Below are 26,833 nucleotides of genomic sequence, written 5' to 3'. Positions count from 1 at the left end.
AGGGGTGCTGTCCCCCTGTCCCCACACTCCACCCCGCCAGCAAGACCCTCGGGGACAAAGCAGCAGCCAGGGGCTGTCACAGCCCAGGGGGGGACCTGAGCAGCCCCCCAGGGATAGAGAGGCCACGAGCAGGGCGCCACRTACTTCCAAAACAATCGTTGTATCTTTATTGACGCTCTGAATGCAATGACCTGTTTTTTTACTCTTAAGGAAAATAAACATCTTTTAGAAACAGCTTGTTACACACAATCTTCAGTGTGAAGCAATATACTAATAAGAACACTAGTCTTAACATTTACAGTCTTCATATATATTATATATATGTATATGTATACATATATATACACTATATAATGAGGCAATATATAATACACACGGTTTACCATTTTACAGTCATATGTACAAGATGTCACTAAAAATAGCCAGATTTCAGGCAACACTGCCAAGGACACWGGGATTTTTGTTTTGTTCTTTAAATTAATTATTTTTATTATTACTTCTCCCTTTTTTTAAAAATTTTTCTTACCAACTCTTTTGTGTTTTTTGCTCCTGTGTCCGAGGCAGCTGCTGAAACAACAGACATTGTGTGGCCAGCAAACCTTGGGTTGGATGGGATGGTGGGGACACTAGAGGTGACAGGGACATGGGGCGCTGGCTCTGCGGGGGACGTGGATGGGACCAGCAGTGTGCCCCCTTTGCAGGATGCTGCAGAGGCAGTGGCTGTTTTTAGGATGGGATYTGGGGTTGGTTCACCCTGGATTGGTTGCTACCTGTGTCAGGGTGGGGGTGACACAAAGATGGRGTGTGGAGCCTAGAGACGTGGGCAGAGGTCACCGAAGTGCTGGGCAGTTGTCCAGCTCCACTGAGTGCCCAGGAAGCGAAAGCTGAGGSAGCTGAGCAAACCCAGAGCAGTGAGGGGTGAGTCCATGTGGAGGGAGGAAGCAAATGCCTSCTCCTCCTCCTTCTCCTCCTCCTCCTCCAGTTCAGCACACAGAGCTGTGGGGTTCAGTACCCAGAGCTGTGGGGTTCAGCACAAGCACAGGGAGCAAAGCCCCCACAAGAGGAGCCACAGAAGGGGTGCTGGTGAGGYCGAGCAGAGGCAGGAGGGAGGGTTTTGGGGGTCCTGGACAGTAGGACCAGGTGTCCCCAGCCCAGCAGTGCCAGCGCCGCATGGAGTGGGACAGTGGTGGGTGCAATGCGCCAGGGTTTGGGGTTTGGGAGCCTGGCTGGGGCAGCCCAGTGTGTGCCCATCGGCCTCGCCAAGCACCCTCAGCCCCCCAGCACCCTGGGTGTGGGTGGGGGCAAACAGGAGATGGAAAATCAAAACAGAAAAAGCAGAGTGGTGTTTCAAACAGCAGGCCGTTGCTTGCCTTTTTTTTTTTTTCTCATTTTTCTTTTTTTTTCTTTTTTTTTTTTTTTTTTTTGTCTTTTTTTTTTATCCTTTTCTCCGCTGAACTATATACAGACACCATGAGGTTTGCTGAAGGCAACATCTCAGATCAGATCAGTGTGATATTGAGAGCCGGGACCCACGGAGGGTCTGGCGGCCCCACAGTAAGACAACATCGCCGGGACCCCCCCTCGTACACGGACACCCCCCCGCCCCCCTGTGCAGCCATCGCGGGTGGGGGATCCCGATCCGTTCCCCGCGTATCCAGACCCGGTTTTACAGGGACCCGGCGGAAGGGAAAGCCYGGCGCTGGCTCCGCCCACCCGGAGCGGGCTCGGGGGGTCCCCGGCCCGGCTCGACCCAGCCCTGCTCCGCTTCAGGCGCTGCTTCCTCGGCCGGTCCCTCGCTGGCGGCGGGGCGGGTGCCCGCGGGCGCTACACCGGCTGCCTCTGTGGGGAGAATGACGGTGTCAGCCCGGGGGTCTCGTTGGAGGTGGAGGGGTGGCCCTGGGTTGTCCCCATCAGCCCCCCTCCGCCAATAACCGGGCACTCACCCGGGAAGCAGTGCTTTGACAAGGGGTTCAACCATCGTTCATCACCTCATTATCTGCTCAGGGGAGGGGGTAACACCCCTCAGACCTGTCCGGGGAGTCCCAGACCAGCACCCAGTCACTGGCCCTCCCAATACCCCCAGGAATGTGATGCCAACACGGAGCTGAGCATCCAGGATGGGTGTCCCCAGGAATTTGGGGTCTGTGGCAGGTCCTCCTGCTGCAGAGCACTGTGTGGTGCACAGGGAGCTCTGGGCTTACCTTATGTTTGGGACATCTCAAAGAGAAGCTCTCCTCAGTTAATAAGCAACCTGCGAGGAGAGGACAAAGATGCATCAGGAGACACCCAGCACTGCGAGACAGCTGGCCCTGAGTGGGGGGAATGTAGTGTCCCCCTGGCCCACGGCCACCCACCAGCCACAGCGTTTGTGTGAACGGCTCAGCTGAGGCCAGACAGACTTGTGGCACCTTCCAGTGTCACACTGCTGCAGTGAGCACCACCCAGCAGGGAGCGAGCCACGAGCCCACTCTGACCTTGGAGCAATGGGCTCCATGTCCAGCTGTGCTGGAGAGCGCCCAGGACCCCGTGTCGCTGTCCCCGAGGCCGGGCTCACCTGTGTCGATGGCACACGCATAGTGGTAGGTGTGGGGACACCCCTTCTGGCAGCAGCCCACGGTGGCTCCCGCTTGCTGGCAGCTCGAGCACTTCTGTGAACGCACCCGGGAATTCCGAGCAGGGAAGGAGAGATGTGGAGAGACAGAGAGACCCCATGAGACCCAAGACAGATGAGAACCATGACAGTCCCAACAGCGAGGCAACACAGGTGTCCAGCCTCTCTTCCCTCTCCCAGGCCAAACCTTTCTCCCGTGCCAGCGCACTGTGAACCACACCACGCCTCTCGCTTGGCTGTCTGCAGCCACACACGAGGTTCCTACATGCCATAGCATTCCCCCGGATGACACTGAGCCCACAGCCGTGCCCCATGGGGCAGGAGGTGCAGGGACATGACCTGGGTTGGGTCTGGCCTGCCCACGGAGGGGAGTGCCTGGCTCTGTGGGGAGGACAGTAGCCTCCAGCCAGCCATGACATGAGCATGCAGGCTCAGGAACACAGCCAGCCCCCAAACCTTGCACTGGGGGACTTGCTGGAGACCCCCTGCCCAGCCTCTGCCAGRGGTGTGTCCCCTCCTGCTCCCCAGCACTAAAATCCCATGTCACAGAATCTCAGAATGGCGYGGAAAGGATCTTAAAACAGCTTATCTCATTCCACCTCCCTCCCACAGGCAGGGAAGCTTTCCACTAGACCAGGCTGCTCCAAGCCCTATCCAGCCTTGAATACTTCTAGGAATGAGGCAGCCACGACTTCTCACCCCTCCAGCAACCTCCCTATTTTGCTCGCTCGATGTGGCTGTGCTCCAGACACTGGGAGAAAGGAGCAGGGAAGGATCACCCCTCCCTCCAGCTCCCCTTCCCCTGCTGCCCATCACTGTGACATCAGGCTGTGTTGTGCCCGTTTTCATCCCCATCCCGATGCATCTGTGCCACCCTGGATGCCATGTGGGTGGGCCAGGGGATGTGACAGTCCCAGCAGGTCCCAGCTACCGTCCTAAAACCTAATACCATCCATACGTTTTTGTGCTTGAAAAGGGGTAGTTAAGGTATTATCAGAGATGCAGAACAAATCTCTTAGGGACTCAGAGGGGCTCATGGTGCTGAGCACTGGCCCTGCTTTCCCAGGGCAAATCTGTTAATTTTCATCCCGACCGGAGGCGCAGACAGGGAATGAYGCTGGCTGAAGGAGGCCAGAGGGAGATGTCACCTCGGGATGCGGTCCCGGGCTTGCGGCCGAGCTCTTACCAGGTCGGCAGCCGCCTTGACAGCCTCCTGCAGCCCATAGAGCTTCCCTGCCACCAGGAAAACCCCAGCGGTCCATACGGCACAGGCTTCGTGCAGCCAATGCTCCTGCGTGTCGCCCGCCGGCTCCTGCGGCGGGGACTCGGCCTTGTGACATTCGTGCCGCCGGGGCTTTTCGGCCGCCTCCTCGCCCTCTGTCCTCTCGTCACAGCAGTAGCAGCTCTGCAGCCGACGGAACATGCCCCGCGGGCTGGAGCGCAGCGAACTCTGCTTGGCCGCCTCAGCAGCCCCCTCGGGCCGCGCCGCCTTCCCACAGCCGCCCTCAGTCCCGCGGGGCGCCCGCTCTGCCGCGGYGGGCACTGCCGAGTCCTCGCCCGGCCCCTCCGCCCGCGCCTTCTCCTTCAGCCGSGATTTCTTCTTGGGCAGGCAGTCCTCGGGGTAGTAGGGCCCGCAGAGGTCCCCCAGGTCCTTGTAGTTGGCGGGGTTGCGGCAGAGGCAGCAGACCAGGCACGCGGCGCTCAGCGCCTTCGACACCACCGGCCCCATGTGCATGGTGGAGGAGGAGGGCAGAGCCGCCCGCGGTCGCGGCGCCGGCCCGGCCGGTCCCCGCTGCAGCCGCGCCTCGTCGCCGGGCGAGTTGACGACGGTGCAGGTGGTGGTGAACTCTCCGCGCCGCTCCACGCGGACGTAGGGAGCGAAGGGTGGGGCGCGGCTGTCCGCCCGCAGCCGCTTGCAGGAGATGTATTTCAGGCGGATCTCGGGCTCGGCGGGGTGCAGCAGCGGRGCCTGCTGGGGCTGCCGCCGCCGCTTCCCGCGGCTCTTGCACCGCGCCGGCACCGCCTTGGCCTTGCCGTGGCCCAGACGCTTCCGCTGCCGCTTGGAGTAGCCGTTGTAGTTGGAGTGGTTGGCCCGCGGCTTCGGCCCCCGCGCTGGCCCGGCGGCGGAACGGCCCTCGGGAGGGGCATCGCCGCTGCCCGCCTCCTTCTCCTCAGTCTTTGGTTTCTTCTCCCGCGGCGCCTCCTCYGCACCGCCCGGGCCGGCCGCACGCTCCCGGGACAGCGGTGGTGGCACTGCAGGGCTCAGGGGCGCCTTGGTCATGCCCAGCGCTGCCGCTTTGCCCTTGCGGTTCCTTTTCTTGGGCAGGAGTCCCAGGTTTTTGGCCACCATGTTGGGGYTGGACTGGGTCCCCGGCGTTGACCCACAGGCCTCCCCTTGGCAACCGTCATGGGACAGCTTCTTCCCACCACCCGGCTTCCCTTTTGATGCTCGGCCATTGGGGTTCCGGCAGAGAGGCTCAGCCACCGGCATTGTGGGCACCTTGTGTGCTGCCGCTGGTTTAGGCAGCCGTGTGTCACCCACCGCCACAGCCACCCCACTGTGCTTCACCAGCCGCTCCCGCTCCGCCCCGCCAGGGCTCAGGGCGGGGCCATAGGCAGCCACTGTGGCTGCCACCGCTGTGGCCGCTGGTTTGCAGGTGAACTTCTTCAGGTTGGGTGAGGTGATCTTCTGGACGATRGCCTCCAGCTTGAGGCCGCGGCCCTTGCGGGGAGGCAGCACTTTGGTCTTGGTGGCCTCCTGGAAGGCCGCCCGGGAGGTGATCTTGATGCAGACATCAGGGGCCTCCTTTGCCAGGGGGGGCTTCGGGACAGCTTCGCCAGAGCTCTTGGGGGGCAGCTTGGCTTTCACCTTCTTGGCCACYGGCATCTTCTTGAAGAGGCTGGGGGGACCCTCTGGCTTCTCCTCTTTCACGCCWCCGCTGTTGCTCCGCAGGACCAGGTTCCTCTTCTTGGTGGGGATGGGGGAGATGAAGGTGGACTTCCTCTTCAGTGAGTGCAGGGGCCGCTCTGACATCTTGCCCCCCACACCTGGCCCTGCTTTGGGCAGCTTCATCCGGGCACCCACCTTGCCCTCCTTGTGGGGACTGCCTGGTGCTGGSAGCTTGAAGGCAGGTGGGAGGTGGTTGTTGGATATGAGCTTTTTGGGAGCCTTGCAGTTCTTCAGCCGGACATCAGCTGCCCGCTTGCCCCTCTGCCGCTTGGTGTAGAAAACCTCCTGTGTCTTCGTGCGGGAGCGCAGGATCATTGACCTCTGGTCCCTCTCCCCGGCTTCCACCGCGTCCCCCTCCAGCGGTGTTGGCCCTGTCACCTCCTCTGCTGCCACCAAGCTGGGCACCAGGAGGGTGGGATCACTAGTGTTTTGGACCACCCTGGGGGCTGGCCGGCTGTTGCGCTTCCTGGTTTTGAAAGCCACCCGCTGCTTCACACCACAGCCGGGCTTCTTCCCCAGCTTCTCCTGGTGCACGGGAGCCTTCAGTCCCTCCAGTGGGGCAGGGGTGCGGGGCTCAGCCAGGGCGGTGAAGGAGCGGGTGCACATGCGTGCTGGCAGACCCTCGGCTGGAAACCGGGGCGTTTGGCTCTGGGCGCTCTTGCTCGGTACCTCCGTCTGTCCGTCTGGCCCCAGGCAGGCACCGGCCACRCTGCTGGCTGCTGGCAGCTCATCGAATGGACTCAGCACGGTGCTGCCRGGGCCATCCCCCTCTGGCAGCCGGCAGTGGACCCTCTTGTTGCGGAGGCTCTTGCCCCGTGAGACAGGCTCCATCTTCCCCAGCACGTTTTCAGGGGTGAGTTGCTGCTTCACCATGACTGATGAGGCRGATTCAGCATCAGCTGCCTCCAGGTGGGATGTCTCCCCTCCACCATTCTCCTCCTCGGGCTGGATGTGGGGCAGGGAGGATTTGAACCAGCTCTTCACCTTGGTGTCAGTGCCCACAGCAGGGCCCAGCAGGATGACAGACTGGCCGGAGAGGCGTGGGGTGGAGGCTGAGCTATCCTTTTCCACTGTGCTGACAGTCTCCTCAGCGGACACAGGCACCTCGTTGGAGGACAGCACAGCCGGCATCTCTGGGGGTTTGGGTGGTGAGGCATCGTACGTCACTGACTTTTGCTCTGAGCCAGCCAGCTCGCAAAGTGAGGAGTACTCCTCCGCCTCCAGGTCTGACTCCTTCAGATCCGGCGAGGAGATGATGGGGATCTCGCTGAAGTCCCCGGCTGAGCAGCAGTGCCGGGTGTCCTGCAGCCACCTCTCACTGTCTGCCTTTGTCGCTTCATCATAGGTCAGTGTCTCCTCCTCCTCCATCGCCTGCTGGCTAAAGTCCTGGACCGGCTCGCTTTTGGCTGGCTGCTCCCCATCGCACAGGTCCAAGCCGCAGGCRTTTTTTTTCTCCTTGCAGGAGCTCACCAATTTGCTGGGGAACAAGCCCTTGGGGAGGTCGGTGGCCTGGAGGTCYTTCCACCGCAGGCAGGCCTCGCCCAGGCTCTCCTCCGGCCACTCGAAATGCTCCATGGCATTCTCAGACCCCACCGAGTTGGCAGTGGTGTTTGAGTAGCAGCTGTAGCCGGTGGCTCCCGCGCTTGATGTCGCTGCCGGGATGCTGGGCTTGGAGTTGAAGGCCAGTGGGGCAGCATCCTTCAACACATCCTTGGTTTCGGTGGCTGCGAACTCCACCTGGGGACCCTCGTACACCTCATCACTAAAGTCCTTCCCTGTGCTTGCCCCTGAAGCTTTGTCCAGCTTGAGGGGCTCAGTGACCGTGCTGGAGTCACCCTGGCTGGGCCAGGYACCCTTCACCATGGAGTCCAGGCTGGGTCGGTGGTTCTCCAGCTGGAAGGGGGACTTTGTGGTCTCCTTGCTCAGTATGGGCAAGTTGGCCCAGGCTTTGTCTGCCTTCTCRCTGATGGCATCCTGCAGGACGATGATCTCAGAAGCCAGCTCCTCCTGGGACAGGGCGCTGAGGAGCAGTCGGGGGCAGTCCCGTTCGTTGGTCACATACTTGGTGAAGGTCTCCAGGGGCAGGGTGGCGTGGATACTCTGGAAGGAGTCATCTGATTTGGTGGACATGTCATCTGGGGAGGTCACAGAGCACGTGGACACTGACTCAGGCTTTGCCTTGGAGTTGCTGTTGACRCGGGCAGGGCTGCGGTTCTGGTTGCAGTACAGGAAACTCCTTTCTAGCTGGTCTTCTGACCCACTGAGATAATCAGTGTCCTGTGTCTCGGCATGGACAGACTGGGGGGTGCTCAGTGGGTCAGACAGGGGAGTCCCCACCTGCTCTGCTGAGTAYGTGCTGCTCTCAGGGCTGCAGTGCTGCCCCTTGAGCTGCTCAGGGGTCCGCRCTGGGGTCTTGATGCCCTTTTTCTGGGGCACGGCCGCTTTGGAGAGCAGCAGCTGCTGGACAGTGTTGGAGATGTTCTCCACCTGGGAGGTGAGCGCTGTCAGGCTCTGCAGGCTCAGGTCTGACAGCAGGTTTTCAGGCAGCTTCTCCTTCTGCAAGTTTTTGCAGTTCCCGGATTGAGYGTCAGGGCTCGTCCCGTCGGTGGGAGAAGGGTTCAGCAGCGGCATGAAATGGCTGTGGTCAGTAATGCCGGCCGGGAAGGCACCGGCATTCAGCGGCTGCTGGCTGTATTGGAAGTTCTCCAGGTTGGGCATCAGAGGGGAGGGAGTGGAGCTGTAGGATGGGGACCTGCCGACAGAGCGAGCCGGCGAGTGGCTGGCACTGGGGCTGAAGGTCTGGTAGTACTGCTCCGGCGTCCGCACGGGCGGCGCGTCACCCTGGCAGTAGGTCTGGCCCGGCTGGTTGTAATGTTGGTACTTGGCCAGGTTTTGGTAGTGGAGGGTGTCCGAGGTGTGATGACGCCCCTGCAAGGGCTGYGGGGGCTGCGGGGGCTGTGGTGGCTGCGGGGGCTGTGGTGGTGGCGGCTGCGGGGGCTGCGACGGCGGCTGCGGGGGCTGCTCGTAGCCAATGCGGTTGGGCTGGTAGCCATGCAGGTTGGGCACGCGGGGGCCAGGGGCCAGGCTGGCAGCACTGCCCAGGGGCCGCTCCAGTGGCGGCTGCCCCGAGGGCGCTGTGCAGCTCTTGTAGGAGTGTGCCGGCTGGCTGCCCCCCGGCACCGAAGAATAGGTGGACGAGGCAGGGAAGGACTGGGAGTGCTGCCCAAAGTGAGGGCTCTGTGAGAAGGGCATGGGTGAAGAGACATCGTTGGGCAGTTTCTGCCGCTGCAGCTTRGGGTAGGGGAGTGCRGGTGGCTGCTGCTGYTGCTGCTGCTGCTGCTGYTGCTGYTGCTGCTGCTGGAAGTGAGTCCGGAAGGGCAGCGAGGTGGCTGCCGGCTCATGGTACGGCCGCCCACCCGCCAATGCCGCCGTCTTCTTCATCAGGTTGTCCTCATACTTGGCCACACCACCAGGCAGTGCCTGTGGTTGGCCACCCCACGCCTGCAGGCTCTCSTCCCCGGAATACCGGGCCGGATAAGGGCTGTTCTCCTGCACGGTGTAATTGGAAAAGGCCGGCCTGCCCTGCAGCTGCTGCCCTGCTAATTGCTTGTTTCCCCGGTGGTATTTCTCCACGGCGCTGTTCTCGTAGCCCGCGTACGGCAGCTGCTGCTGACTGTAGTACTCCTTCGCCACCAGCCTCTGCCGCTCGCAGTTCGGCCCTGCCTGACTTTGATGCCTGTAATTCTCCAGGCGTGATGTATCTTGTGAAGTCGGCTGGTAGCTCTGCTGGTTGCCATGGAAACCACACCTTTCTCGAAAGGACTGCATGGCGCGGGCTCGTTATCTGCGAAGAGAGAGAGGCGAGAATTCAAATGAAGCGTTGCCACCGCGGTGGGCCAGGGACCCAGAGGGCCAGTGTCACCTGCACCATGGGGGCATCATCGCCTCGCCTCACCTCAACTGCTGGGCATCGCCTCAGAGCTGCCCTGGAACACAGCACGTGATGCTGCATCACMTCACATTGCCCTGCATTGTCTGGCATCACCCCATGGTGCATTGAATCGCCCTGCATCGCCTTGCATTCACCTCCTTGCATCRTGTTGCCTTGCATTGCATCRCCTTGCATTTCATCTCCCTGCATCTTGTTGCCTTGCATCACCCTGAATTGCATGGCCCTGCATCACACTGCCACATTGCATTGCCCTGATTTGCCCTACATTGCATTGCCTCACGCTACCCTTGCTTCATGGTGCCTTGCTTTTCATCACCCTGATTTGCATTGCCCTGCATCACATTGCTTTGCATCACCCTGCATCACATCGCTTTCCATTTCACCTCCCTGCATTGTGTTGCCTTGCATTGCATCGCCCTGAATTGCATTGCCCTGCATYGACTCCTCCTGCCTCATCTCACATCACCCTGCACCACATCACCTTGCATTTCATCTCCCTGCATCGTGCTGCCCTACATTGCATCGGCTTGCATTGCCCTGCATCTCATTGCCCTGCATGGCACCCCATGCCATCACCCTGCATGCCATCACCCCATGCCATCACCCTGCATGCCATCACCCCATGCCATCACCCTGCATGCCATCCCCGTGCGCTGCCCAGCCCTGGATGGCAGCAGCTGGCTCCGTGTCACCTCTCATCGCTCTGCATCATGCTGTGTCGCCCCGCATCACATCCCCACCTTGCAGCGTCCTGCATCTTCCTCTATCCCATCTCCTTGCATCACAGCACGGTGCCCACAGGCAGGAGGGTGCTGGGGTCTGGTTGCCCCCTCCCCGCCTGCAGTGGGCCCACACTGCTGGAGCTGCCCATCCCTGCTGCCCACCCCTCCCTGCCTGCCCCACCGGGTGCAGTGACCCCCCACACTGTGTCAGGGACCCCAGCCCTGCTTTGTGTTTCRCGCATCCACCACCCCTCACATCCACAAATCACTCCCGCTCTTCTCACACGCCTCCCCAGGGATGCCGGGATCCTGCAAGCGCCTCTGCACACCCCTCTTATCGCCATTCTTTTTAATTATTGGGCTAATTACTGGAAGCAGCAGCGCGGAGGGCCAGAACCGCAGGCTCTGCTGCAAAAAAAGTCATTTCAACTTGCTGGCTCTGCCCATCTCTGCCGGCTGCTGCCTCCTGCAGCCCCCCCGGCCCCAGCGATCCCCCTGCCCCGGCGCGATGCCATCTGGAAGCTGTCTGCTCCCGCCAGCAGCCGTCATTACTGAGCGCCTCGCCAGCGTCGTCATTAAAGCTCCCCATTTCCTCACCCCGCTTGCTCTGGGAGCAGGGACACACCTGGGTCACTGGTTTGATCTCCTGAGGCAGCCAAGGGGTCTGTGGGGGGCTAATGAAGGGTTTGGTGGCAGGGGGGTGCATCCTGCCTGTCCCCAGCTCCAGTGGGTTGAAGGCATTGGGGTGGACACAAGCCTGTTTTGGACATGGACTGAGATTTGGCAGCCTGGGTTAGGGCAGCCCCAAGGGTCTGTAGCTGTCCAGGAACTGCTCCCCTGACAGTCAGGCAGAGGTGACACCAGTGCTGTCCCCTCAGCCTCCATCAAGGCAATGAGTATAACAGGAGGGGACAGGGTGCTGGCAGTGTCTGTGCCAAGCCCCTACCAGCTCCTGGCACAATTCCCTGTGGTGCCATGCAGTCTTGAGCTGGGACATGGATTCATGTGTGCCCCCACATCTCACCATCACCCTCGTGTCACCGCCACAACACACCAAACACAGCATGGCTCCAAACAGTCCCTTTGCTGGCGGCTCTGTGGAAACCATGCTGCTGGTTTGATGGGTCCTTGCAACACCCAYCAGTAACACCTCAGCATCTTTTTGGGGTCTACACACACTCACACGGCTTTATTTAGTTCTATTTCCATAAGCACCAGCTGCTCAGGGATGCACTGATCACACGGTGTCCTCCAGCACCACTGGAACCAGGCTCAGTGCCACCCACAGCAGCCCAGCACCCCGTCCCTCCCTGTGCTTCATTCCCTTTTGGGATGTTTTCCATGTCACTGCCACATATTGCAGTTGTATCTTGCAGGCTCTGTGGGTAACTGGATGCAGCTAAAGCCTAAATTCCAGGGAAAAGATGGGTCCAAAAAATCTGGGAAGCTGGCACAAAAGCCCCTACCACAGCATGGTGTCCTGTGCCAGCCCTGTGCCAGCGCTGCTGGAACAAAGGCAGGAAAATCAAAGCCAGGCTGTAGGGCAGCCCTGGGCAGTGGTGGGAGAATTAATGGGAGCAAAGGGCCCCTCATGCTGTGTGGGAGTGGGTTTGAAAAATGAAATCGGCTTGAGAAGACCCTGGGCTGCAGCTTTAGGGGGAGCTTTTCTCCCCTTTCTCCTTTATTATTAATTATCGTGATTAATTAATTATTGTTATTAATTAATTATTGTTAATTTTCCAAACAGCTGGGKCAATGTCGGGATGAGCAAAAGCACACGGTGCGAGGGGATGGATCAGTCACCAGCACGYAGAGGTGAGGATGCACAGAGGGAACATGTTCCAGCTGAAATCCYRTGAGWCCAGAGCCGTGGTGCCATCTCCCCRTGGACCACCTGGGCACCAGGCTCTGCCTGGCAGGGGACACACTCATCACCAGCAGCACCCAGACCTGCTGGCAGAGCCGGAGGCCAGCTCTGCCCTCAGATCCGCCCCAGCTTTGCCGGGGAAGGGCCGTGCCAGATGTTGTGCCTGATGCAGGCTGYTTCCGAGCAAACGCTTTAATGGCATCAAATCAAGCTGTCGACAGCAGGGAGGTTRCAGCCCTCCCCGGGAGGGGGAGGTGGCTCTGGCTGGTCCCAGGGGCCCTGCACACTCAGTGTCCCTGCCACGTCCCTGCTGGACGTGCTCTCCTGACCCTGAAGAAGTTTCCAGTCACTGCCTGTGAGATGGTAATCGATACAGGGCTGTTGGTGCGTGGCTGCAGCCGGACACCTGCCCTTGGCAAAGCTGTGCTGTGGCCAGGGCTCGTGGCATGGGCCCCTGGGAAGGGAGAAGGCAGGGACTTGGGGCCACCRTGGTGACCAGCACCGGTGTGACCCTGTCCCTACAATGCAAGGAGCAGCACTCACCACTGGCTACGGCCACCATGGAGCATCCTGTCCCCTTGGTCCCAAGGGAGTGTGGACAGCCCAGCACAGCCCCCGTGTCACTCATGGGGACACACAAGGATCTGATGCACCTCCTGGTGCCGGGGCATGACCTGGGCCATGATGGTGCATGGGGTCCTACTGCAAGTGCCGGGGGCCGATGCAATGCCAGGGGCTGATAAGGTGTACAGGACCAATGCTGGGAGCCAAGCCAGGGCACTGCACGGCACTGTCCGGCCAGCACAGCCGCCCGCTCCTGCAGTGGCCCGCAGCCCGCCTGCTGCTCGGGAGGATTTGTGCTGCGTGGCTGGATTCCGTGTTGTTTTCCTCCCCCCACTCCTCCTTCCTTCCTTCCTCCCCTGCCTTCTCCCCTTTCCTTCCCCTTCCTCTTGCCTGGCAGGGACATGGCAAGGCCGGATCCGGAGCCCTCTGAAGGCAGCCCAGGATTTCCCATGGCAGGGACCCTCGGTAAGCACCCCATATCCCCAGCACCCCAGCCCCAGGTGGCACAGGGCATCCCCCGTTTCCCTGCACCCCGGCCTTGCTTTCCCAGCTGCTGCTCATCCCGCGGGGCCTGATCCAGCCCTGCTGCTCCTCCGGCTGCTCCCTCGCTTTCGCTGCTGCGCCATCAACAAGGACTCAGCGACTAAAAATAGCAGCACGCTCTCGCAGGGGGATGCTCCGCCATCGGAGCAGCGCTGGTGCCGCGGACACCCCGTTCCTCACCCCAAACCCCCGGCACAAGCCCCTTCCCAGCCCTTTCCCCCCATCCAGGGACGCAGCCCCATACGGTGAGGGATTGGACCCCCCTGGATCCCCCGRCAGCTCTCGGGGAGGGGAATAAGCGCCTATCGAGTAGCGTCAGCCCCGGATTTGTTTAATTGTGAGCTGGTGGAGTTTAAAGAAACCCTTTCTGGCTGGCTGCCACACCGCAAAGTGCTCCGGAGAATTTGATTATTAAGGGAGGAGAGAAAAGGGGAGGCTGCGGGGGGGAGCCGGGATGTGTGGGACAGACCAGGAAAAGGCATCCTGCCTCAGGAGCTGGGAATGTGAGGAACTGGGGGGGTGGAACACAGACAGACCCCCCTCAGCAGTGCAGAGGGACCCGCGGGGCTCGCCCGGGGTAGGGGCAAATCCTCCCGAGCGCAGTTGTGGAGCTGCTGCTGTTTGTCTGTCCCCGCAATCCACGGACATCCCGCTGCCAATGCACCCCCATTTCAATGCACCCTCTAATGCACCTTCCCTCCGGTGAACCCCTTTAATGCACCCACTTACTGCACTATCCCAATAAACCCCTTTAATGCACCCCAATAATGATCCCACTCCCCACTGAACCCCTTTAATATTCCTTCTCTGCACTGCTGCCCTTCAAAACACTCTCATCAGTGCACCCTTGCCCCAGTGCACCCCAGTAATGTGCTCTTACCCCACTGAACCCCCTTAATACACCTCCCCAATCCCTTCCCTCACCACCAGCATCTCCCACCCTGCCAGTGCTCCGTSCCAGCAGCGACCGGGGGGTTCCGGTACCCCAGGGCAGCCCGCAGCCCCCCGCGCCCCCCCAGCCCCGCGTCCCGCCCCATTTCGGCGCTCAGCCGACCGGAGCAGCTGTTCCCTGCACACTTCACTTGCCCGCAGATGATGATAAATGGAGCTGGGGCTGCGCCGCCCATTGCGTGGGGGTGGGCGGATGTGGGTAAGGAGGRGGAGGAGGAAGAAGGATGGGGTCCCCATCTCCTGCAGCCCCCCCAGATCACGCAGCTCCTCCCATCCAGCTGCTGGGGAATTCCCTGGGCAGGTTCCCCTCATCCCGCACCCAAACCGCCCCTCCCGGGGGTTGRAACCTGCCCAGGGAATTCCTATCGCAGTGGGGAGCATCCCCATGCACAGATCAGTGCCCCATTTGGGGGGCACAGTCCTTCACTGCTGCGCCCCCGCCAGCTCTGCTCCTCCCCAGTGAGGAATTTTACTTGGGAAAAAATCCACCGCCTGCGAACCGCACTCATGACTCAACGTTTCTGCTGGCCCCGGTTCCTCTGTCGCTTGCCAGGGGAAGCCCGTGGCCGCCCCAACCTCATCCCCTCACATGGAAATCCGGCTCAGCCGCCAACTCCAGCCTCTCTCCCCTCGGTTTTTCCTCCTTTATTTTGGAGTGGGGGGTTGGGTCCTTGATGTCAGGGATGGGAGGTTTGCAGAGGGTTGGGCTCGGGAGGATGATTGGAGGTTCTGAGAGTCAGAGCAAGTTGATGGGGTTTTTTTTTCTTGGTGGTGGAAAATGTCAGTTGGTAAGGAAGGATTTGAAAAGGAATGGAGGAAAAAAAGGGGGAATAAAGGAAGAAAATGGGGAAAAAAAGAAAAAAGGGGGAAGCAGGGGGAAGGAACAATAAGAAAATTAAATTTAAAAAGGAAAAGGAAACAGAGAGTAAGAAAAAAGGAGAAAGAAAAAGTGTATAAAAAGAAAAATGAAAAAGAGGGGGAAGAAAAGGAAAAAAAAAGAGAGAAATAAGGAGAAAAGAAGGTGGAGGGGAAAAGGCTGAAGGCTCACAACAAAACAGATGCTCAGCCTAAGCCTTCCTGGGCAAATTCCCTCTCCAGAGGTGAACCATRTTCCATTCCAAAGCAAAATTCATGGCCGGATGTACCATGGAGTGAGGCTCCACATGATCCCACTCCCGGCCAGCAGTTGGACATCGACCTTGGGGCTCTGAGGGGAGAGAAAAASCAGCCCTACAGAAGGCTGGAAACACAGCCAAGATTAGGAGGGATCCAGCAATCCCCGTCTCCAAACTCAAATCCTGGTGCAGACCTGCCTGCAGCTGTCAGTACAATGGTGCCAGGACACTGATGGGCACAACTGTGGCTGTGGAGCCATTGTCACCACCTTGGTGACCTTCACCCAACCCTCCAGCCTCACCCCCAGTGAGCAGCACGGGCCCAGCACAGTGCCAGCACAAAACAACAGCCTGGCCAGTTCCACACACTCCCGTTTTTCTTCTTTACTCATTTTCTGCCTGACAGGTTGGGATCCTTCTTCCTTCCTCCCTTCCTTCCTCCCTCTCCTCCTGCTCTTGGCCTGACTCACTTCAATTCCAATAATAATTAACCATTCCAATCATTACTGTGACCGCTAATATTAACCTTGCCTCCTTCTCCCACACCCTGTTTGTCCCCTGCCTCAGTTTCYCCTTACAGCAGGACAGAAGCTCCATCCCTGCAAGGAAAGGCAGGGAGCAGATGCCRTGCYCTTGGCACCYTCCYMCGGGATGCTGATGCCCCAAGGGGTTCATACGGATTGCAACAAAAATAAAAGCAAATAAAACTCTCCCAAGTATGGGAGAGGGGATGTATCCTCTTCCCAGTCCTCGATCTGGTCTGCCTCCTGTGGGCTGGTTGCTCACGGATGCGGCTGGATGCATATGCAGGGATGGCTTACAGACCCCTGGCACCTGCTGACCCCCTCCAGGCCAGCAAAACCACACCAAATCTGGTGGCAGGACCTGGCACCCACTGAGCAGCTCAGAGCTGGAAAATCAGTTGGACTGGAACCAGGACCACTCTCTAGCTGTGCCTCAGTTTCCCCACTGTAGGGTGGTCCAGGTTTGTGTTCTGCACAGTGTGGATGCTGGGAAAGGCCAGCCCAGGAGCATGGGAATGGAGCAGGCTTGTGTCCCAGCCCCAAGATCCTGGATCTCCTCCCCAGTGGGTCTCTCCATCCCCAACAGAACTGGAGAGCCCAAAGGATGACAGGTGACCGTCACCCCCAGGACATTCCCAGCTCTTCTCAATGTGACATTGGGTCCAGTCCCTTTGGCTTGCCCCTGSTCCCAGCCAGTTTTTCTATCAGGAAAACTTTCAGTAAATTCACACTGTCATGTCCAAAAACAGGAGGCCTTGGCTGCTGTGGGATGGCTGCTGACAAAGGACAGACCCTGGCACCATTCCATGCCTCCTCCCCATCCCAAACTCTCCCTGTGTGGGAGGAGATGGGGCTTTGTCCCAGTGTCCCCACCATGCTGGGCACATGRGGACATTTCGCCTGTGTTTTAGACSAGCKCTGTTCAATTATCCCTGGTGATCCCAGAGAGATCCCCAGTCCCACTGATACCCCCTCACCAGGATCCACGGTTATGGAGGGCATTACCCTGTCCCCATTTTGCCTTCCTGTGTCATCTCCTGCCTTTGCTTTTGGGGCAGCCAATCTCACGGCCCAGCAACCACCAGCTCCCCGCTGCCATCACAGCAAAACCCCTCRGATACGGGCACCCCACAGATGCCAGGTTTCAGCATCTGCCCACAGACAGATCCATCCACCGGAGCCAAAGCTGGCTGTGCCGCTGCCGGGCTCTGCCCTGAGCCATCCCCCGCCGGCAGCAGACAGCTCGGTAATGAAGCGTAATGCTCCGACACTCCCCTGAGTGACAGTGGCCAGCACCGGCTGTGTCCCCACGGCTCAGCACAACCTCCTCTGCCTGCCAGGGAGGGGATGAGCATCCCCCTGCCATGAGCATGGCTGGGGGATGCGCAGTGGTCACCTGCTAGGGGATGCTGAGCAAGAATCCCCCCRGGGAAAAGGAAAAATAAGAATAAAATGGGGTTGAAAGAAATAAATCAAGTAAAAAAATATATAAATATAAAAGAAAAGAAGGTTGAAAATAATAAATCGAGGTTTGATGCTGTGTGGTAAATTATTTCGGTATTATACATTCCCCAGCTTCAAATCCTGAAGACAAATACTGGGGCAGGTGAAGTGGGAAGCAGATTTCCAAAGGCCTTCTCCCAGCTCCCGGTTATTGACTCCGTCAATCACAGCAGGCGCCGTCCCCACCTTTGGCACCCTGCAAAATCGGTTCCTTTTGTTCCTGCTGAAAAACTGGGGAGGGGGAAGAGGAGGGGAGAGGAATTTGGGGCAGGGAACTTCCAAAAGAGATGATTAAGGAGTTAATCTGCCTGAAATAGATAAGGAGCTTAGAGCTGCTGGTATTTGACTGTCCAAGTTTGGATTCAGCGTGTCTTAAACACTGGCTGGAATGTACTTAGATATGACCAAAGTACATGTCCCCCCGAGGAATTACCAGGTTGGCAATTAGATTTGCTTTCCAGATTCACTCAAACCTTCACAGGCTTCTTCAGAGCAGGAAAATTGCTGCCTCTCCCTGGGGAGACGGCAGAGCAGCCGCTGCTGCCTGGCCCCGCAGCCAGCACAGCACRGCATGGCACGACAYGAGATCCCAGTGGGCAGCCACAGGATTTGCAGGAAGGGGGCACAGCCAGGATGATGGCAAGGCAGGGATGCCTGTGCTGGGGTATGGGGGCACCAGGCGTGGCATGGTGGGTGCTGCTGGGGGGAATTTGGGTGGTTTTGGGTGCTCAGGGTGTCKGTGTGAGCCTTGCCATGATCATGGTGCTGATGCAGTGGTGGGGCTCTCCCTCCCTCCAGCCAGGCTCACAGTGCTGCCATGCAGCCAAATCCAACCCAAACGCTCCAGCTCAACCTATGGGCAGGGGGCACAACACAGAATGGAGCCACAATGGCACGTGGGGAAAGCAAACAAGGAACATGAACAAACCCCAGTGCTCAACACCTGGCACCCCACAAACTCACCACAATCCTGAGCTCAGAGCAGTGAGATCCCCTGCCCGTGCCAGGGTGGGGATCACCACTCAGGGGGCACAACAACATCCAGCACTGGGACAAAGAAGAGGTAGAACAGCAAACACCAACCGCTGCAAAACCCCCTCCCTATCCATCTATTTTTAACCACTCCATTCCCATCCTTGTTATTTTTGGTGCTTCATAACATGATGGTGAAAGTAATGAAGTTTGGGGGGCTGCATGACCAACATAGAGGTAGCACCATGATGGGGAATCCCACCATCAGCTCCCACATGCAGGCACCAAGCTCCTTTCTGATCACAGGCTCTGTTCACTACACCTGAGCTCGGTTTCTCTGCTGTCATCCCAATCCCATGGAAAAGTGTTGGGAGTGGCAGCCAGTCTCACCCGGCCGGTGTCGGCATTGTGGCGGCGGTGCTGTGATGGAAAGTTGCTGGAACATCAGCTTTGGATGCTGAGTCCTGGTAACAGTTGCTATGTGAAACATTCAGAGGTGGAATTTACTGTCACAGTTAATAATAGATGAAGGTTTTAGAATTTTTGATGCTTTACATTTTAAGCTGTTTGATTTATAATGTTTCAGGAAAGGGTGGGGGGAGGCAGGAGCTTAACAGCAGCATGAGGTAAACAAAGCAAGTGGGGAGGTGGGCAAAAGGCTCCATCCATCCATCCATCCATCCATCCATCCATCCATCCATCCATCCATCCATCCATCCATCCATCCATCCATCCATCCATCCATCCATCCATCCNTCCATCCATCCATCCATCCATCCATCCATCCATCCATCCATCCATCCATCCATCCATCCATCCATCCATCCATCCATCCATCCATCCATCCATCCCCCTGCCCACTCCAGGGATGTGCTGAGATCCCCCAAAGATGGGATCACCACCAACTGCCAACACCAGTAAGCATCCCTGTAGAAAACCATGACACGATTTGGAAGGAGTCCCTCAGTTCCAAATCACACTTCATTTTGGTTTTTTTTTTTTCGCCTTGAACTGCTGCATCTCTTCTCCCTGTTTTCATTCTGGCGGGTTGCTGGGTTATTTACTTGCTGGCGCTCCTCTCTCCTCTCCCCTCTTGCAGGTGTATTTCAAGTAGCTCCGTAAATAGCAGCGCGCGGCGTGCCTGCGGTGGAGCGCGCGGGTCCTGCTGATTAGGAACGCGCTGCCAAAAAAAAGAAGGGTCTCACCTCCCTGCGGAGCTGCCACCCTGTTCCCACACAGAGATGCCAATGTCCCGGCAGGTGAGCATGCTCCAGTTGGATCCCAGAAGGATGGGGCGTGCTCTGTCCACTCTGTCCTGGAAAGGAGCACTGAGCACAGGTGCTGTGTGAAGGACCTTGATGTCCCACAGTGTCCAGTGGTGTCCTCAATGTCCCATTATGGGCACCAGAGCCCTGTGATGGCTTTAACTCTGGCACATTCTTCCTGCTTCTCCCAAATGCTGAAGCATCCCAACATTCCCACTGTGTGTGTGGAGCATCCCAATCCCTCAGATGTGYGGTCAGGAGGATTTAATCTCACCTCAGCAAGGTTTCAGGTCATGGCACGAGGAGCAGAGGYGGGAGAATTCCACATTTCCTCCACCAGTGCTGGGCACACAGTGACATCTTGACAAAATTGGGAGGTGGGATGGAAGAGAGGAGATTCCCCTCTGYTCCTTGAAACCAAGAGATGTCTCAGAGTGCAGAGAACAGGAGATACTTTGCAATGCTGTTGGGAGGACATGGTGACTGGAACTGGGATGCTGGAGCCTCCAGCACCCGGAGACATTCCAGCCCTAACCAGCTTCATGGCTCCTGCCAAAGCCCTGGGTGCACACAGGGGCAGCTGAGGTGCAACCCCCTCCAGCACCACCCTCTAGCCCCCCAAAGCCCCCATTTCCCCCAGGACTGAGGATTCCCAGGGGGCCCAGGCTGAGCTGCCCCATGATGTCTCAATCAGGGCTGTGCATCGCCCCATTTACATACACACAGCCCGGCTGGAGCCGAGTATAATTTCCTTATAAAGCGGCTTTGACACAAGGGGTAGCTCGCCTTAATGAGGAGGGTTATTCCACAAAGATCCGTTACTAATGGGCTTGGGGCAGGCAGCGCCCCTACACACAGACTCCTGCTGCCAAACCCAGCACCACACTGCACCCACAGCTCCCCACGGACACAGCATCCCCACCGGAACTACACCCATAGCTGAGCCAGTGCTGGCAACCTCTGGCTTGGTGGGATCCCACGCCGATCCCGGTAAGATCCTGTGCCTCTGCCAGCTGCCTCTCTGCCTCAAAACRCACTTGGAGGTCTAAAAATGCAACAGTGAGGCACGTCTTGGCATGGAAACCACTCAACCCTTCCCAAAAACCAGATCCAGAGAGGGAGTCCCCCAGTACACATGGGGTCCCTGAAACATCAAACCATCCATGTCCACCCGCGACATGAAGACACCATGCGCGCCTGGCATCGGCTCTGCCAGTGACCAGCCCATCATTACCAGAACTGCCTAATTAAAAAACCTATTAAAAAACCCATGACTGCCCCAAGAGCAGGTCCCTCCCTGCAGAGCTCCGACAAATTCAATGCACAGGTTCATCGCTGCCGCTCCCCCCGGCCTCCCCCGGGGACCCCGGTTCGTGGCGGGTGCCTCGTTAGCCGGCCTTGTGCCGGCGATTGGCTGCATCTCGTTTGCGGCGTCAAGCAGCTCTGCCCCAGACACCTTCTCCTGCGACCAGAGGCGCGCTGCATCCCAGGGCACTGTCACAATATATTAAGATGCGGCACTAAAAATAAGCAACGGCAAAAATAAGCAGGGAAATCGCGGTCCCCGSCTGCCCCTGCCGGCCCCGCGCCGGYGGAGYCCCCGCTRCCGCACGCGAGCTGGGGAAGCACGTCAGGAACGAGAGGGTTTCGCTGGGTTTTATTAAAACGACGTGTTTTTCCCTTCCCTCCGCCCCCATCTCCAGCCTCTCCGAGGAGCGAGCCCCGCGGTGACACACAGGACTTGGTGACAAATCATCCCGGGGGTGGGCGGTTTCTCCGCATGCTGGTGGTTCYGGGCATGGCCACAGCTGGCGTGAGGCCCTGCCTGTCCCTCCGGGGCTGAAGTGCATCCTTGCCCACCCCACACGGCACAGGATGGGGCTCTGCTCCCCGATGGCGACACCCCAGGAGCCACGGGCACTGCTCCATGTGCCCAGCCACGGTGTGCCATCAAAGGACGGATGGGTTTTGGCCAGTCCCGTGTTAGACACAACAGCCAGGCTGCTCCCTGTGGCTGTCCCCATTCYCACAGCTCCCCCCCATCTGCAAACACCCCCGTTCTCCCTGCTCGCTGCTACCCAGGCACGTGAGTGCCCGAGAGGCACAGCCCACGGGATGGGAGCTGGGAGAATCCTCTACCCGGGAATGCGTCTTGGAGCACCTGGGGAGAGGGCAAGAGGCTGCCCGCACTCATCGCGCTGCCTACACCCCGCGGGGTACCATCCTCCGCGCCGGATTCCTCGGGGCTGTCGGAGGCACCAGCAGGGACACAGCCCCTGCGCGTCTCCGTGAGATGAAAGAGCAGCTCCAGGCGCGGGGACGGCTCCGTGCCTCCAGCCCAAGGCGTGCGGCCGCCCTGCTGCCTCGGCTGCGGCTGGAACGAATGCGTGCACATACCTCTGCCCCGGCACGGGTGTTTGCTCTTCTCTTCCGCGGCTGTGATTGATTAAAGGATCAGGGACATCTGAGAATGGAGGCAGCAGCGGCAGCAGCAGAAGCAGCTCCCTTTGGACTTGGAGAGCTTCCTTGCCTGCTGCTTGCTGCTGCCGTTGCCTGTCAGGCAGCTTTTAATCAAGGTTTGCTTATATCTGCAAAGGCCTTTCCCAGAGGGATGAAGGGAGGAAAAGAGGGGGGGAGAGTATATTAACATGCCAGCCACCCTCCCTCTCCCTCTCCTTTGTTTATGGAGAGGGTCAGTGCTAGGAAACGGCTGGCGGGGACAGGGAAAGGCGCTTTGGGGGTGCTGGGGGTGCTGGATTGTGATGCAGTTCTTGGCATGCCCAGGTATGATGGCACAGCCAGGGGTAGGGAGGGTATCACACTTGGCTGGGATGTGCTCAGTAAAAGCACCAATGTGTGGAGGGAGCAGGACCTGGGGGCCAGGGCTTGGTGGCTTGCACTGGGTGGCCCTCGCATTTCCCACAGGCACGGCGGGGAAGGGATGAACCTGTACACCCCCAAATCGGGGTCTCAGGCCAGAGAGAGCAACACCAACCACATGCTGAGACCAGCACCGTCCTTACACCAAGAGTACTCAGGTGGAGGGAGCCCAGGCCCCTCCACCCCACCCCTGGCCTCACGGAAGGTCAGGGTCTCCATCCTCATCCTCCAGCCCACCAGGACTGCGGTCGGGAGCCCCGGGGTGGTCATGTCACAACACCCCATCTCCCTTCTGCAATGTGGGCTCTGGCAGTGAAACCAGGGCTGAGAGGGACCCACAATGGCCCCACACCTGCCCCAGGGATGGGTCTGCCCCACGGCACTGGAATGTCAGCATGACACAGGCTGGGAGTGCCCTGGCATCGCCCACCACAGCCACCAGCAGAGCTGTGCACACCCGTACAAGCARTGTGGGAGGACAGGTGACCCCCAGCCCCGTGTCCCCTCATCAAGCACTGTCTCTGCCTCCGCTGCCATTCCCGCACATCACTTTGCCTCTCCACGTTACCTTATTGCTCGGCTAATGACCTGCTAAAAGTATTATGTGAAAAACCGTGCTCTTAGCCAGCCATTAGACTGGTTAGGACCAGCGGGTCATGCTTTATTGCTTTAATAACTGAGTTTATGAAAGGTCGTCTCATAACTGATAACATGCATAATTTTTGTAACTTAATTAATGCTGCTAATATACTGGAGTCTCCATCAGCTGCTGGTGCAACTGATGCACYGTTTGCATCCTGAGCGGGGCCAGGCTGTGCCCCACTGTCCCTACCCAACAGCACCAACAGTGGGAACACCATTCAAATCCACACCAAAACCCCAYCATGACACTTTTCAACATTGGAGCATCCCAATGTTCAGAAATTCTCCAGCAGAGACAAGGATCGCTGTGAGTGGGCAGAGGGAAATAGGAACAGATCCAGTTCCCAACCCCACAAGCCTGAAGAGAAAGGATTTCTTTGCTTCCACCCTGCCCAGCCCATGGAAAACCCAAGGGCAGATGTGGGACCTGCAGTCGGGGAGAGTTTTACCAATGGAAGAACCAAAAACCTTTGAAGGATGGGAGTTGCTCCAGCAATCCCATACATCTCTGCCTGAAGTTACAACTGAGAAAAGCAGCTTTGCCTKGATTGGGAATTTGTGGCTGTGCCCCAAGAGGGTTCCCCTGGGAACCCCTGGCCAGACTCTGCTCCTCTGGCGATGTTRAGGGCAGCCAGGCTGGGATGGGGCAGGATCCTGCTGGAACTGCTGCCTTTCTTCCCAGCACCAGTTCTTAAGGACAACCTCCTTCACAACAATTTTGACACTATTTTGTGAGAATTTCTTTTGAGAACACCCTCCTGTGAGGGTGGTGAGACCCTGGCACAGGGTGCCCAGAGAAGCTGCAAATGCACCATCCCTGGAAGTGTTCAAGGCAGGGCTTGGAGCAACCTGGTGTAGTGGAAGGTGTCTCTGCCCACGGCAGGAGGTGGAAGGAGATGATCTTTGAATGCCTTCCAACCCAAACCATTCTATGATTCTATGATACTGTGACAAGTACACATTTTTCTCATTAAAGGGAAAAAATACGAACGCAAACAACTCCTCCCTGCTGCCCCACACACACCTGGGGGGCTGAGCATGCAGGGGGGGAAGCTGGGAATCAGAGGCACTTTCCAGGCAGCAAAACAAGGCCCTTCCCTCGCACAAAAAAAAAATAAAATAAAAAAAAAGAAAAAAAAAATTCATGTAAATAGGAGCCCAGGTGCATGCGGTGTGCGAGTCCCTGATATGCTGCCACCAGCAAATCTGGTGAGCTGTGAATCCCCGGCACCGCGCATCCAACGCTGCAAATCCGAGCTGCTCCAGTCGCCTGCTTAGTTTTGCAAATTCTTTCCTGCTGGCTGAGAAAAGCCAATATGTCTGCTGCTCCCGCTCCAGCGCAATAATTGTTCAGCGCTGGTTATCATCCTGCCAGAAAGGCACGAGCTACCGCTGGGGCACTCTGCTTGCTGTAAAYGCAGCGAGATGATTTCCTAGCAAATGCAAGTTTTCCAAGGAAGTGGGTGGAATCTGCTTGTCTCTGATTAGACAGCTTGGGTTTTTGTTTTCCTGGTGCTTTAGAGAGAGAGAGAGAGAGAAAAAAAAAATAAAAAAGGCATAAAATATGTGGCTTTGCATCCCCTCTGCCCTGAATCACAGGCTTGCATGCATCCAGGCGATGGTTCCCTTGGGACACGCAGCTTTGCCCACACTCTGAGCAATGATCCCGTGGAATGAGGCTATGATCTTTCATCAATCACTGCCGAGCGCTTCTCCCTCCCGCACCCGCTCCCCGCGCTGTGCCCGCTGCGAGTGTGCAGCCCCACAGCTCTGCGTCCCCTCTGTGCCTCCAAAAATCGGGGGCCGCAGGGTTGGCCCCCCAAGTGCCCCTGGGGTCAGGACTCTGCTCGGGGATCAGGGACACAGAGCAGCCCCTCCTTCACCCTCCCAGCGCGGCTCAATCAAGGAATGCTTGGGAGGGAGGCAGGATGCTGGAGAGRCTTGCAGGACCACAGGGTGAATCCTGAATTCTGGTGCAGCAACSAGACTAACCAGGATGCTGCGAGGGAGGTGGGATCAGGACAAGCCCTGAGGCTGTGGAGAGACAGGTCTGCCTCCCYGCCCTTGCCAGGGGAGGAAAAATGACTTGAAATTAAGATTTCCTGATGTTTGGGGGCTTGGAGACCTTGACACCCCCTGCGTCCATCTGGCTCTTCCCCTCTTGTGGCAGCTCGCTCCTGCGTTCCTGTCTATCCGTGAATACCAATTATGGTTTAGGAGAATGTATATCTGAGATGTGCAAATACAAAAGGCAGGAAATAAAAGTCATCTCTTACTGAAGAGGAGAGGTAACCATGACTACCTGGGACCTCATTTAAAACTGTGCCGGCCGCAGGCTAAAAGGCAACGCTTCCTATTGTTACACACGTTTACGGAAAGCTTTGAAAACCCGTTTTCCCCCCCAAAACCAGCTGGGAAGTAAGAATGAAAACGAGAATTGGAGGCGGGGGGGGAGGATATAGAAGATATTTATTGGTGTTTGTGGGCTGGTTTTGCATCCCACCTGCATGAAAACAGCCGGCGAGCTGAAACTTCAAATGAGCAACTCGGAAGGAGATGGAGCGCCAGCGGCTGCGGCATCGTGGCTCCGGTGCCACGTGGCAGCCGGCCGGGAGCCCGCGCGGCATGGGCAAGGCTGTGGCTCCAGAGCTCCAGTCACCCCTGCAGGAAAGTGGGGGGCGAGTGAACCTGTAAGGGCTCTCTGTGCTGCAAATGCTGCCAGGATGAGTTGGGGGTTTCAGGGGAGCTGGGAGGAGATGGTGGCTCTTGGTGCTGGCMCCAGCTGGCACCCAGACATGCTCTGCCCCCTGTCACAGCCTGTGGGGGATTGGATTTTGGGAATGCTGTGGACTGGCTGAGATCTCAGGTGTGGCTGCTGTTGGCACACCAGATCCTGCAGCCTGCAGAAGGGATACCCAGGATGGTGGGGGATGACCGGGAGCTGCCGGCTGCCCAGCTGAACCTTCTCACCAGTCAGATCTGTGGGGCCGGCGCAGAGCCAGGGGACACCGGCTCAGTGTCCTCAACAAAGACACCCAGTCTCTCTGACACATGTGTAACCACAACCTGTCCCAGCCACATCAAAGACCAGGAAAGCCAGCCACCTGCCTTGCCAGGACCTCACACCGCTCTCGAGCTCACCGTTACATGCCAACGACCAGGCAATTAAACCGATTTTTAGTTCAAAGGCCACCCCACCTGGCACATACAGACAGCGGAAACCACCTCAAAACCAGATGCTGTTTTCTCAGGGATCTGTGCTGGGCACCAAGAGGCATCACTGTGGATGCAGGCAAACACGGTGTTCCCCTCTGCCCTTGTCATTCCCGGGCACCTGCCACAAGATCCCACTGGCAAAACTCTTCCCTGCCCGCTGCTGGCACAGCCATGACCCTCAGGACCCCCTGCCAGCACTCTGGACCCACACCTGGGACCACACAATGGGGTTGCAGGCTGGAGCCCAAGCCAGGAATTATGGTCTGTACAAAAGACAATGACAGTGAATCTTGTTACTGGCTTTTCAGCAAACGTAATTCCTTTTTATTAGAAAATTAAAGGGTATGAAAAGCTTTCCAAGGCTGAAGAGCTGAAATGTGCTTTCATAAAATATGCGGCGTCTGATAAAACGGATTTGCTTGTCTGCCTGCCCTGGCCCCCTCCCCCTCCTGGCCATTATTCCTACTGGCAAGGTGATGCCTTTTGCCAAAACCCCGATCCCAATGTGACCAACGGAGCCTCTTGGGGACCAGCACTGCTCCCAGTCATCCCAGTC

General features: G+C 58.1%; 2 protein-coding genes across 3 annotated transcripts in view; one reads left to right on the top strand and one right to left on the bottom strand.

The window, feature by feature from the left end:
• Positions 1 to 1,408: 1,408 nt before the first annotated feature.
• RAI1 (retinoic acid induced 1) overlaps positions 1,409 to 26,833 on the bottom strand; it is a 61,894-nt gene continuing 36,469 nt past the window's right edge. For both annotated transcript variants that reach the window (XM_057381310.1, XM_057381311.1), the window contains 4 exons: positions 3,798 to 9,405; positions 2,555 to 2,648; positions 2,202 to 2,251; positions 1,409 to 1,839 (listed from right to left, as the gene is read on the bottom strand). In XM_057381310.1, the coding sequence (XP_057237293.1) occupies positions 1,825 to 1,839; positions 2,202 to 2,251; positions 2,555 to 2,648; positions 3,798 to 9,389 (5,751 nt within the window). In that variant the 5' untranslated portion in view covers positions 9,390 to 9,405 and the 3' untranslated portion in view covers positions 1,409 to 1,824. The remainder of the gene's footprint in view (positions 1,840 to 2,201; positions 2,252 to 2,554; positions 2,649 to 3,797; positions 9,406 to 26,833) is intronic.
• PEMT (phosphatidylethanolamine N-methyltransferase) overlaps positions 15,177 to 26,833 on the top strand; it is a 123,168-nt gene continuing 111,511 nt past the window's right edge. Inside the window, exon 1 of the mRNA XM_057381314.1 lies at positions 15,177 to 15,181. The gene's annotated coding sequence lies outside the window, so the exon portion shown is untranslated. The remainder of the gene's footprint in view (positions 15,182 to 26,833) is intronic.

Source organism: Malurus melanocephalus, unplaced genomic scaffold (assembly GCF_030028575.1).
Source record: "Malurus melanocephalus ecotype Western Australia unplaced genomic scaffold, MMel_1.1 scaffold_504, whole genome shotgun sequence".
Lineage (NCBI taxonomy): Eukaryota > Metazoa > Chordata > Aves > Passeriformes > Maluridae > Malurus > Malurus melanocephalus.
This window is presented reverse-complemented; position numbering and strand designations above follow the sequence as displayed.